Genomic DNA, 13,539 nt, shown 5'->3' with positions numbered 1-13,539 from the left:
TGCATTAGCAGTAGCAGCCTCAGTCCAGTGGGATGCATTTCAGGGTGGTAGCTTTAAAAGGTCATTTGGTGTTCCTTTTTTTTATTTATTTATTTGTAGGGGGTGGTTTTCTACATATTATTAGTAGCTTGCACAACTGTCTCCTTTTCAAAGAAAGTTTTCATCTAACTATTATTTGATTTAAATGAGAACTGGCAAAAGAGAAATCGTGACAATAAAATTTTACCCTAGGTGATCACTGAATTACATCAATTCTTGTAATATCCTAAGCTGCTAATTTTACAGCTTAATACAGAAACTGAAGAAAAATTTTTGTTGATAGGAAAACAAAAGGATCTTTTTCCATAATAGAAGACAAGGGAAAAAAAGTCCTTCAGATCTTGCTTAGAGATCATGACCATAAAATACCTCCCTTCTATTCCTTTTTTCCTTAAAGGACTGCTATGCTAGTATTTATAGGTAGATGATTGCAGACTACTATTTATAGGTGGACAGTTAGGGTTGTCATTTAAAGTTCCCACTTTTCACATGGCAACTGTCTTACTATTCTCTTATTACTGCTGAATATTCAGTAATAAATATCTCTCATTATATCACAACTCCTCTGTATTGTGGTACGCTGCAGAGAATCATCCACCTTCATTGTGAGTCCTTTCCCCCACAGTTCCAGCACAAACTGTCATGTTCCTCAGTTTTTTCTGTCCCTTAGTGGTCTGTTCCAAAGTCTTGGTGCTGTGGAAATCAAGTATTTTAACTACAACAAGCAGCTATTTTTCTTGGTTGCACACTGGGGCTATGATACACTGGAAGAGCAAAGCAGAGGATCTGAAGGGGCAGTGGAAGGGAAAAGCAAGAGGTTCAGTGATTGGCACAAGCTGTTTGGCTTCTTCTGGTCATTCCTGTACAGAAGGGGTTTTTTGAAAGGTGTGAACTTAGTTACTCCGCAACGTGTTTCATTTTCTCTGTCGAAATTTAGTTTGGAAGGTAGCAGCAGTGTAGCTGGACTGACTGACAGCAGAAGGAATTTTGCTTGACCGCATTGGCTGAAAGAAACCAGTGAGTGCACAAGGAACTGTTAAATTAAGATACCTTTGTTCTCAGAAGCGTGTATTTTTTTGCTTACATAAGCACAAATGGCACTAGTCTGAATTATGTATTTGGGCTGTATATAATAATATTACTCTGCAGTCACTTGGAATAAATAATTAATTCATGCATGCAAGTTATCCTCAGGTCTCTTAGAACACGCCTTCCACCACTGTCCTCTGCCACTGCTCACTTTGCTGCACCAACAAACTGGGAAGTAGCTGGAGCTCGCAGAGAAGCGCCAGGGGTTGGGGACTACAACGCAAAAGCAGGGAAGGAAAGGGCGGCAGATTGGTTTGGTTTCACTGCTGACTTTGTGTGTCATGGTGTGCCTCTGTCCCTGCCAGGATGTCCCCACCAAGCTGGTGGCCAAGGCCGTTCCCCTGCCCATGACGGTGCGCGGGCACTGGTTCCTGAGCCCCAGGACGGAGTACACGGTAGCGGTGCAGACGGCCTCCAAGCAGGTCGATGGCGATTACGTCGTGTCGGAGTGGAGTGAGATCATCGAGTTTTGCACCGCAGGTAACGCTGCCGAGGGATCTGGTTCCACAGGCTGCAGTCAGGTACTGCTGGCTCTGCTGCCACACCAGGCTGGTCAGTGCCAACTGTGCTGGTAGCCTTAAACAGTCACCCTGGAAACTGGAATTTAAACTTTAGGCTTGGTATGAGCTGAGGTTCAGCACGTTAAGCAGAGGCAGCTGGACCACCCTTTTCTTGTGCAGTAGCTTAGCTGTCCCAAAGTGCTGACCTTGGCACCGGTGCTTCTCCCAGGCTAGGAAAGGGCCACCTGTGTGCCTGTCACTGGTTACCAGCACCTGTGGGGAAAGGTAGAACAGCAGCTCCCTGACAGCTTAAGACATTCTGCTGCTCTGCCTTCTCTGCATGCTGCAAAACCTCAGCACCATCAGCACCCCGTCCCAAGAGTCACTTTGGCCTGTCTTTGATTTATGAGGCTTCCTTTGGATGTTCATGACTGCTGTCACTGTGCATGCCTCTGTGAAAGCTGAAGACTGAGGCGAGCACAGTTTGGATCCCATGTTGGTTGAGAAGCCATTTAAGCTGAGTCCTAAGCAAACTTTGTTAGTTCTGTCACTGATTGCTGGCTCACAACCAGGTACATCGTAGCAGTTTGTCAGCTGATGTGAGCCAGAGAGGGCAGTCCTGAGCTGCACTGCAGTCCCAAATACAGGGAAGCCAGCTCTAACACAGGAAATGCTGAGCTGAAAGCTGTTGTAGGCTTGCAGAGTCTTCGTGAGGAAGGAGTGGGGAGAATCACAAATGCCTGCTCCTGCCGTTTGATTTGCTTATTGCTGCTATTGAAAACTGGAGCATGATGTGATGTATATTACCAAGACTTTATTCCCAGTTTTCAGTCTGCATGTGTCTGTAGCTTTTGGAGAGCATTGTGGTTTTTCCTGCCCCCTGTACTAGCAGTTTGTCTTTCCTTTCCAGATTATTCAAAAGTTCACCTAACACAGCTATTGGAAAAAGCTGAAGTGATTGCAGGCCGTATGCTTAAACTGTCTGTTTTTTATCGGAATCAGCACAAAGAATACTTTGATTATATCAGGTAAGAAACTAATCACATACAAAGTCCTTTGGCAAACTAAAGGAGTAATGAAAAGAAGTAAATACAGACAGCTGTGCTAAAGCTAGAGCAGAATGTCTGTGTGCTTTATAGCTTGTTCAGAGGAAGGCAAAGAATCAAATACAACTTGTTTCTTTCACCTTGCTTAACTCAGCACTTCCATTAGGCAATAAAAGTCTGTGTTTTGAAGCAGAAACTGAGGTGCTCAAAAGGCCTCCAGCTAGATTTAAGTGTCTGTAATCATAATGGAGAGTTTAGTAGCCAAATATATCCATTGTACTGAGAAATTAAGAGTAAAGTGACTGAGAGTAGGAGTGTACAACAGTGTGCATAGACATTTGCCTGCTTGTAAGAATTCCATCTCAAATATTTGCTCTCCACATACAACCATCCCATTTCCATGCCCAAATGCAGGTGTACAGACTCTGCAATCTGAATGTTAATTTATAGACCAGGTGGGGAGGGAGAAGGCATGATGTTTAGACAATGTTCCCGTGCTTCAGTTGGAATGGAAGAATAGGATGGCTGGAGGTAGGTTCCCTGTTCTTTTGGAGACCCAGTGTGCCCGCCACACGTGGTTGGAAGCATCAGTACAAGAGAAAAGCAGACTTTTTGATAGAAGGAGTCAAAGCTCATGTGCTGAGTGAGCAGGAGCAGCCACATCAAGTAACCTTCTCCTGTTAGAAGAACGTGGATGAGAGGTAAGCAGCAGAGGAGAGGAAAGGCTGCAGCACTGACTGTGCTTCTTTAATATTCATCGGGAGATGGGGCTCCCAATGGGCCTCATGGTTTCACTTTTATGTGTGTCACACTAGTACCTGCCCAGAATGGAAAGTTTTTAAAACAACTCAAGGCAATCTAACTTCAAACAACAGACTCCACCACATGTGGAAACATTCCCACTTTGTAGTCACGGGTATCTGATTTAATCCAAGAGTGTATTGGATATTGCAGAGCGTGGGCTTGCTCTTCTCTGTCTGTGTTTTGGAAGGATTGCACACAGGGACAAAGCTGCAAAACTCAGTGGAGGTAGAGAATAAAATGCAGTTGTTGAGGCTCTTTGAGGCCCTCATAAACCACTGCTGCTATCCTGGGCTGGATATCACAGATGGGAAATGCCTGTGCTGTTCTGATCCTCATGTTGCTTTGTTTTCAGTTATGTGATCATAATGCATCTGCCTTTGTGTTCATTAGTGTTGAAAATTGCCACTGAGGTGCATTTATAGCTGTGGGTTTGGCCTTGTTCTGCCAAACGTGCCTCTAATTGATTGCACTCTCTATGTTTCCCCTTCTTTGTGCTAAGTTCTTGGTTTGACATGAATAGAGATGAGTTTGCTTTCCCTCTGTTGGTGAGATGGAGACAAAAAAAACTGTGTTTTACCAGGCTAGTGAGAAGCTACAACACCAGAATATTAGTCACAAGGGCTAATCCTTCCCCAGTGCATTCGTCTGTAAGTAATGTTAAAAACCCATACCATGTGCTTCCTGTTAGGGAAAATTCCTTGTCATCCCACGCCTGCCTCGGGTGTCATCACACAGCCTGGGAAAGCTCTGGCACCATTGGTATACAGGTATCTGTTCCTGGTGCTAAAGCAGCAGCCCCTAAATGGATGTTTTGAGAAGGGCTGTTTGTGTCACTGCACCTTACCTGGCCTGGGAGCGCCACGAAGCAGCTCAGATCCCCCGAAAGGGCAACCTATAATTAGCCTAATTGGCCACTGGATGTCAGTATCTTGCCACAGAAATGGAGCCTCCTTTCTCACAACGAAGCCTTCTCGGGCTGCAGAGGTTTCAGGTGGCTATCTAAGCTCATTCAACCTTTCTTTTTTTTTTTTTTTTTTTAAATTTCTTTTCTTCCTAGTAATCTCTTCAGTCATAGAATACTAGTTGTACACCCCGACTCCAATCAATGTCTTATGAAATAGAGCTTGAGACAATAAATAGGTAGTATTTGAATGGCTCAGAAAACTTCTGAAATGTATCTTAGAGTAAAATAAAGATGTGCTGCTGAGGAGATTACAAATAATGAAAAAAACAAAGCACAGCTGGAGATATTTCTGAGTTGATTTAGAGCTGTTTTGTAATGTATACACTGAGTTTGTTTGCTTTGACTGCTACCTCCCACTTTAACCAAGCAAAACCTTCTCCCACACAGCATCATTTGACATGGACCTGTTGCAAGTTAAAAGCCGAGCAAGAACTGTCTTTCTTGGCTAGTTTATAAAGACATTGTTCTGAGAGTGCCTAGCAAGTATGGTGTTTTGCAGGATTTACAAAAGGGGATGGTTTCCTTTCAGGCACTTCGTGGCTGCAGGTGCAGAGGGAGCCAAAGCTGCCACTGGCACACAACTACTGGGGAATGCCCTGCTGTACATAAAATCTCAGGTGCTAAGGAGGGTTAGATGGGGTGTTTTGGAGCGTACTCCTAAATTTAGCAGCCAAATGCTGCTGAGTGCAATTTAGGATTTGGGGTTTAAAAAATTCACTTGTTCATTTCTTTTCACTGGAATGACATTGAGCTAATTTAAAAAAAAAAAAAAAAGTCCTTTTTTCCCCCTTAGGACTAGTGACTGCAGAAGCTGGATACCAACCAAAGTGGAAACTAACCAAATTGCCTAATTCTCTGTGCCCAGCTCTGCACTGATTGAAGTCGGCAGTAGACCAATTAGACTTGAAATGATCATTTGGGGACAAAAAAAAAATCCTGGCGGAGAGTACATTCTTTCCTATAACCTCTGAAAAGCAGTCTTCAGAAATAACTTTTACTGGCAGTTTTCTACATGAACGATATACTGCCTATGCTAAAAATACATATTAACAAACAGTATATTCAGCATATGGAGACTGATTTGCAACATTCAACATGTGTTTATTGTTAGAAATGAAGTGTAAGTCTGAACAAATTAGCTAATTAAAGATACTTGTGGTTTGGGGGCTTTTTTTTTTTTTTTTTTTGCCTGCATGTGATATCCAGACAGCTGACAGAGAAGGCAGGCAGGAAAAGCAGATTTCCCCCTTGAGCAGGAATTATTCTAGCTCTTCCCAAGTCTGATGGCACTTGATTTTCTTGGTCCGAATGACAGTAATCCCAGCTTTCAGTTTAATGGTTTTCCTTTGTGTCCCTTCAGTCCCATTTCTCAACAGCGTGATGTCCTAACTTTCCACTTTTTCTTTACCATGTGTTGCAAAATAAACAATCCCGGTCCTTCATTTGTAGAGAGCACCATGGGAATGCTATGCAGCCCTCTGTTAAGGATAACAGTGGCAGCCATGGCTCTCCGATCAGTGGGAAGCTGGAAGGCATCTTCTTTAGCTGCAACACCGAGTTTAACACCGGGAAGCCACCCCAAGATTCACCCTATGGAAGATACAGGTATGAGATTGCAGCTGAAAAACTCTTCAACCCAAACACTAACTTGTACTTTGGAGACTTCTACTGCATGTACACAGCCTACCACTACGTCATCCTCGTGATCGCCCCCGTGGGGTCACCGGGAGATGAGTTCTGTAAGCAGCGCCTTCCCCAGCTAAATATAAAAGATAACAAATTTCTGACCTGCGATGAAGAAGACGGGGTCATGGTTTACCATCACGCCCAGGATGTTATTTTGGAAGTAATTTACACTGATCCCGTGGATCTCTCCCTCGGCACAGTCGCGGAAATTACCGGTCACCAACTAATGAGCTTGTCTACTGCAAATGCAAAGAAAGATCCCAGCTGCAAGACCTGCAATATCAGTGTTGGACGTTAAAACTGCCCTCGTTCCTTAGGAGCCTTCAAACCTCTGTTGCCCATTTCCATACTCAGACGGTTCTGTCGGAAGCATGCACATGCCGCTGTCACCAAAAGCAACTACCAGTCTTCAAGATCTCCAATAGGTCGCCTTAGGATTTCTTCTCTCCCTCTTTCCCTCCTGTTCCCCTGATGCTTTAAATGATTAGAAGTCCTGGATTTCTTTCTGGCAACCATTTATACCTAGATGCTGCAAAAATTGTTTTCTGTTTCTTGCCAAACATAACAAAATCCTATATAAACTGCTTTAGCAAAATAAAAATAACGGCTTATAAATGGTGTTTAAATATGCATTCATTTTAACTACTGAACAAGTACTGGGATAACTGAGCAGCATGAAAGGTTGTAATTGCAGCATGATTTGAATTTCAGAGCCTAGAAATGTCAGCACTTCCAACGTGTTGTTTGACAGTGTTATTTATGTTATTTATATTAGCTAACTGAAAACAGAAACTGTGTCTCGACATAATAAATATAATAGAAAAATATTTTATTTGTACCGTTGTATAAAATATTATACAATCATATAGAATATATAGATTACATTTTAATATCAATTGTATACATGTCATTAAATCATTTTCCCTTATCAAAGATGTAGTTTGTAAACTTCAAATAGCTCTGTATCTGTTCCTGTTGCTCTAGATGACTTTAATTAAAACAGATTTATGAAGACCATTTCTGATTCATAAAAGTTAAGTTATAAATTATTAAATCAGTACACTGAAACAACAAACAGCTGCAAAATAAAAAATTCCTTTTTTAGTGTTCATATTTTTTCCTCCATACTACTTGAAGATGTGTACATCTTCCAAATCATGCCATTACGCACTAAATACAAACATGATTGGTACATAATAGGCTTTATAAAATCAAAATCTTCTTACCAAGGTAGAAAACAGGTTGTTTATACTATGTGGTCAATACAAAATGACAGGTAAATCAAAACACTAAACATGATTCAACTGCTTCCAGTCCCTTTTTTTCTCCTTTCAGTAATTCTTCCCTCCTTTCTGTCTGGGCTAGGAATTTCCCAGGATCCCTGCTTTTAATTTCTAGTACAAAACCTATTGATAATCCTTCTATTACTAGTGTACTTTTCACACCAATGGCCTATCACAAACAGTGGCAATTGTCCTTAATATTACAAAGTGTGGTGCTCTGAAAGTTAAGAAAGATGCATAATTCCAATGGAAAAATAACTTTTTATAACCTTATTTTCAGTAAACAAGAAGTCTAGCAGTCCTCATCAGATAACTGTGACACTCACTTATATACCATGTACTTTATCTATCCAAAATATCTTAGCATAATGCAGTAATCTAGTCCTGTTTATATATATATATATATATGTGGCAATTCATAACACAAGAAGTACTTCAACATTTTACAAAGTGCATGCGTCTAAACGAGCTTTGGTAGTTAGAGAAGCAAATGTTGGAGCGTCAGGCAAATCAAAGTGCAAAGGTTAATAGAGAAATCAAAAGTAGCATGTAGTTGATCTATTTACTGACTTTTAAATTCTGTGAGCTAGGTCCTGTGAACTAGGGAAAAGGACAGCAGCCAGTACATTTGTTCCATCTGTTCTCAGTGACCTGTAGCTCATTTTGCCAAGCACTTTCCCTCACTCCTATAACACCACAGCTCCATTTGGCAGTCACGTTCTGGCCTTTTCTTGCACAAGCAGCATCACTCTGCTCTACCCCCGGCCCTGGCTTCTTCCTGTGCGCCTTTCTTTGAATGGCAACCCTGTCTTCACAGCTAGAGTATGCTCTGAGCTTTTCCTTCACTCACTTTAATTCATTTCTTTTAATCTAGTGAATCAGCACCTTAATAGCTAACATTACTAATTAGTTATAACACGTGTTAATTCTGGAACCAAATGTGCGGCACGTTAGCAATGTACTAAGACGTACTAAAAACCTGCAGAACACTCCCTCACACTTTCAGAGCAGGTCAGACTGAGAATCTACATTATTTCAGTGTCCTTTTAATTTCTTAACATTCTCACAGTGCACTTCAAGGCTTTTCAAAAGGAAAAATATATACTATAGTCCACTCACCCGTGCTTAATATCTTGCATATTGCTGTCCTTTCTCATCACAGCTATTAAAATTGGTAAAGTGCATCAAAAATCTCAGTGTGTCAAATAATTGTGCAGCAGACCAAGACCTGTAAAATTACTTTCTCTTTTTCATTACTTGTTTGTTTGCTTGGATTTTTTTTTTCCCCCCCTAGAGAACAATATCACAGCATTGCATTCACTTCAAATTGTTTTGGAAATATCATGCTTACTGATGAGAACCTCCAGGAGCCTGATTTTGGCTTTTGTGTGCTTGTATTCAGAGTATTCCTCAGCCATTGGCACCCGATCTTCTTTCTGAGGACTCCTATGCAAATAAAAAGCAAATAAAAGCACCATCAGTTTTTATGAGTAAGAAGAGAAACAGTCTTAAAAATTAATTCTGCAACAACTGATGAGGATTGGTGTTTTTTCACTGACTGCAAATGACTAAAGATAATTTGACAGCACCAAAAAGCTCTAATATAGAGAAATAAAATAATATTTTAAATACTGAATTTTCCTATACCAGACAACTTTCTTGACAGTTGTGGAAGCATAATTACTTGATTCTCAAATATGCAGAGAAGTCATATGCACCACAGTTTTCAACAAAAAGAGGTTTACTACATGAAGAGGAGGAAAAAACAGTGAAAAATGGTCAGTATTTAATTCTGGGCAAAAAACCCAGCAGCTTCTTCTTTTAAAATCTGGCTGTTTAAAAATGGCCCAAGTGCCAAGTCTATTCCAGGCTGATATCCTCAGAAAGAGATTCTCAGCAGCCTCCCTTCAGCCCACGGAATATCCTGTGCTGAGCTGGGGTTTAGACCCATTACAGGCATGTCCTGGAAGATCCCCAAATCCTGGCTTTCCTCTTGGATGACCACATTTTGAAGGAACCAAGCAGAGAGACAGATGGACATCTCCAGAGACCAGACATTTCCAGAGTATTTTCCAGCCCTTAGGTGCAGCCTTTCAGCTCACCCCAGAGTGCCCACCCTGGCAGAGACAGAATTACCTTCCTGTCTGTTTGTAGAACTGCTCCTCAAACTCTCGAAGAGCCTTGCGAAGTCTCTTCTTATCAGCTCTCGTTTCTCTGAGATGTTCGAGCAGAACAGGCCTGTGCGACAGAGACACGAACATGAACCCCCCTTGTGCTTGGGAGGGCTGGAAAAGCCCTGGATTTGGGTAGCAGAGAGCTTCTGCTCTGGGCCCTTGGCAGGCACTGACCAGAGAGCCCTGAGACATCCCAGCACGCTCCATACACGATTGTACTCCTTCCCTTTTACTGATATTCCAGCTAAGAAAGGGAAGGCAGAGGCTCTGGTCAACAGAGAAGGAGAAGCACTCAGGACTGAGCCTTGCTACTGGCCTTAATTCCCTGTGGAATTAAAGGAGTGGAAAGGGCCCAACATCTCACAGGAGGAAATGCTGTAACTGAGTGAAAGTCGGCATCCAAGCCCTGCCCCTATTTTCAGCTGTTCCTAACCATTACTGTGATGCAGTGGAAATGCTAGTGGTACCCAGAGGCATCATTTTTGGAGGCCAGGTTTTAGCCAGTGTTTGGAGAATAAGGGTTTTAAGCAGAGAGAGGATTCTGTTATGACATTTACTCCTGGTATTTTTATTTTTTTTTTTTCATAATGACAAAATGCACAGAAATATCCTCCCAGCATTTACGAGCAAACTATTGTGCACATAGTTGAGTTACATAGAAATCTAAGTAATTTTTATTAGCTCTTTATTGTGTTAGGGTCTAGTTAGCTTCATTTATGCATCTAAGACCTCCCAATCAAAACACAAAAGAAAGATATCTGTTCCTGGGAGGCACAGTCTTCAACAAGTTACCTTTCTCTTCCTGGAGACAAAAAGTGGGCACAAAGTGGTTTGAATAAACAGCTCAAACCACCAGTATGCTGCCCAAACAATGAATCTCCTCTGCCTCCTCTCTCCCTTAAGAAAGCACTGAATCACTCCTTTGGTATAGAATATACCTGTGCAGCGGGTATGGCTCATATTTCTCTTACAAAGTCTACAAGAAATACTTTTAAAACATTTAGAGGAAAAGAGAGAGAACTTACATTGTTGCCTCATGTAAATTGGACATAGACAAGGCTGTTTGCCTGTAAACTTTCTTTTCATCCAGAGGTGAAATATGTGCAGGCTCACTCTCCTCCTGGGAGTAACACAGGTGCTCTTCGACAGGGAAGCAAGACATTGGACCAGACGATAACTCATGGCTGCTTTGAGAACGGTCTTCATCGGAGTCTTCCTCCTCCTGCTTGGGGAACACAAAACATGATCAAATGAATTGTTTCGATTACATTACTTACAGTAATAAGCTGGCAACATAAAGAATCAGGATCTGACTTCCTGGATGCATTCATTGAAACAGATTACACATATTGAAAGGTTTACAGGGTCTACCTGGGGCTGTTCATGAAAGCACTCCTGGGGTCACTGGGTTACCAGGAGTGAAAAGGACAGAGGCTGGCCCTGCTGCCAGCTATCTCCAGGCAGCAATTTATTTCTGTCTGCCCAAAAGGCCTTACATGTAGCAAAGATTTAACTAACATTCTGTATTTATGTAGGTAGTGCAGTCTGACTGGAACTTGCACTCCTCTTGTATATACATCTCCTGTGTGTATATTATTTCCAGATGTTTTGACTGTAAAAGGAGTTGGAGGGAGAGATTTCACAGTTTTACAGCTACTAGTGTGAACTACTGAAATAGACTGATACTGTTGTCTTCCTCACATTCCTCCATCCTCAGAAAAAAGCTGAGCTATTGAAACTGAGGCTTAAACACAAAAACTCCGTAGGGCAAAGCTCCTAACAACTAACACTTAGAGGGAACTTCAGTGATATTTTTTAATGAAATACCCACGTGCAAGTGTGAAAAGCTTTGTAGTGTGATTTTTCAAAGAAATGTAAAATTACACTGTCATCTAAGAAGACAGTAATAATTTTTAAAATTACCTAGCCCCAATTATTATTAGATTGGTATTTTTGGTAGACATGCTAATTAATTTCCAGCTAGGCAGATTCCACTGCCTTCACTCACTGTGAGACCAGTACTGTTCCATGGCACCAGTATATTATTAAAGTACTACAAACTGTGTATATGTGCTACATGATTGATGAAAGCATTGTTGATAAGACAGAGAAGTTAGATATAGCAACAGCCGAGCCCTTCATGGAAAGAGAGAGGTTTCCTTCTGTGCTGCAGATGTTTGCCATGATGGAAAACTAAAGCCAGCCTTCAATGTCTTACTCAGCCCATTGAAGTTCTTTGCCCCAGAAACTGCTGCTGTATATTGGAACTCTGGCATGCATAGAAATTGAATTTTACAAAGCATTTGCTCTTTCTGAGCCATCAACACCCTGTATTAACCAGTGAGCAGGGGTTTTGGATATCAGTCGTTCTATTGCTGCTAAATGGACGTACAGGTACAAATCAAACACAGCATTTTGTATGTTTCCTTGACAATGGATGAATTCTTTCCAACTTACAATTGTTGTGATCAAAGACGGAGCAGCCAGAAGTTTCTTGATAATTCTGTATCTGTCGTAAAGAGGTTTCATGAGACTCTTTTCTTGCTTAACCTAAAGAGAAATTATAACAAAACATAGCCTTCAAAAATTAAAAAATAAGAATTAAAAAAAATCTCATATTCTCCTGTAAGGCTGAGAAAGGTGTCAGAAGAACATGAGCACACGCGTATTTTGCTTCAATAGATATTCCATGGGGACTGTAATTCAATCAACGCAATCAAAAAAGGAAAATGACAATCTGTTCTCTAATGGAGAATACCCAGTCTGGTTTCCTCACTGTCTTGAGCCGCACTGCCCAGGCAGAGGGTGAATTATTCTCTCCCTGAGGCTGCTGGTAGAGCAGCAGGAGTTCAGATGTGCTGCTGCTGTGCCTTGCACTGCCAGCTCCTCTCCTTAGCTGTGATGACAGCAGCAGGAATGCCACAGCCCACCTGGGACAAGCCACTCATCTCCATCGGTGGGATGGAGAGCACCAAGAGCAGGGCTCTGCAGCCTGCACATGGAGCTGGCTCTGTGCAGGAATGCTGCGTGCATCCCTCACCAGGGCTGCCTTCCGCAGTGGGGAACCATCCATCCCTTCATTTACTTTGTTCTTGGTCTTTCATGAGCACTTGGAGCATTGATTTGGAAGAGAATATGATTTTAAATCAGGTGTTAACTGCCTGATCTGGCCACAAATGTTCACAAATACAGAAATATACCTTAGGGAAACTAGCTGTGCACTAGGTTGACTTAGTGCATTAAGGGAAAAAAGAAAAAAAAGGCAAATTCCACAAGGAAAAAAAAAAACAAAACAAGACAAACCTCTCTCCAGTCAATGAACCATGCCATGCCACCACACCCACATCCCCAAGGTAACATTTTCCTCAGTGATAAAATGTGCAGACAGGGTCATTTGCTCCTGGCCCACCATCAGCCTGTGCCCATCAGCTCCCACACCTATGAGCACTCACTGGGTGCAGTTTCACTGATCTCTGGCGCTGCAGAGGCCCAGGTGCACCGCTCACATGAATGGCAGCTCTGAAGAGACACAGACTGCCTGATGGCACAAACAATGGTCCAGAGCCGCTCAGAAAGACAAATGCCTGGTCAGCAGGACAAGGGCACAGTGGACAAACACGGGCTGGTGACACTGCACACATCTGGCTGACAGAGGGATCACTTCTAGAGCCATTCCCTTCCCTGCACAATGTCAGGGCTTGCGTCTCCCAGCCTGGCCACTTCTCTTCCCCAGGCATCATGTTCTAGTTAACTACAACATATAAGAGCTCCAAGCAATGCCAAACAAGCCAGAAGAGATAACATTTTTTTCTTTAAACCTGGTCAGTGTTCTCTTTGTTAGACCTTGCCAGGTTAGTGTGGCTAAAGAGGGTGCTGAGCCATACCAGACGTCAGCAGGGCAAACATCAGCCCCAGCACAGTCCAGTGCTTCGAGGCTGCTGTTACAGAGCTGCT

General features: G+C 42.2%; 2 protein-coding genes across 6 annotated transcripts in view; one reads left to right on the top strand and one right to left on the bottom strand.

The window, feature by feature from the left end:
* Nucleotides 1-7,145, top strand: part of PHYHIPL (phytanoyl-CoA 2-hydroxylase interacting protein like) — a 54,085-nt gene extending 46,940 nt beyond the window's left edge. For all 3 annotated transcript variants that reach the window (XM_040070781.2, XM_040070778.1, XM_040070779.1), the window contains exons 3-5: nt 1,434-1,608; nt 2,539-2,656; nt 5,892-7,145. In XM_040070781.2, the coding sequence (XP_039926715.1) occupies nt 1,434-1,608; nt 2,539-2,656; nt 5,892-6,426 (828 nt within the window). In that variant the 3' untranslated portion in view covers nt 6,427-7,145. The remainder of the gene's footprint in view (nt 1-1,433; nt 1,609-2,538; nt 2,657-5,891) is intronic.
* Nucleotides 7,146-7,444: 299 nt separating this feature from the next.
* The window catches only part of FAM13C (family with sequence similarity 13 member C), a 118,285-nt gene continuing 112,190 nt past the window's right edge, over nt 7,445-13,539 (bottom strand). For 2 of the 3 annotated variants that reach the window (XM_040070776.2, XM_040070775.2), the window contains 4 exons: nt 12,043-12,135; nt 10,611-10,810; nt 9,548-9,649; nt 7,445-8,857 (listed from right to left, as the gene is read on the bottom strand). In XM_040070776.2, coding sequence (XP_039926710.1) covers nt 8,734-8,857; nt 9,548-9,649; nt 10,611-10,810; nt 12,043-12,135 — 519 coding nt within the window. In that variant the 3' untranslated portion in view covers nt 7,445-8,733. The remainder of the gene's footprint in view (nt 8,858-9,547; nt 9,650-10,610; nt 10,811-12,042; nt 12,136-13,539) is intronic. The other variant, XM_040070777.2, reaches the window with a different exon arrangement.

This window comes from Hirundo rustica, chromosome 8 (assembly GCF_015227805.2).
Source record: "Hirundo rustica isolate bHirRus1 chromosome 8, bHirRus1.pri.v3, whole genome shotgun sequence".
Lineage (NCBI taxonomy): Eukaryota > Metazoa > Chordata > Aves > Passeriformes > Hirundinidae > Hirundo > Hirundo rustica.
Note: the sequence above shows the minus strand (reverse complement) of the source record. Positions and strands in the feature narration are given on the sequence as shown.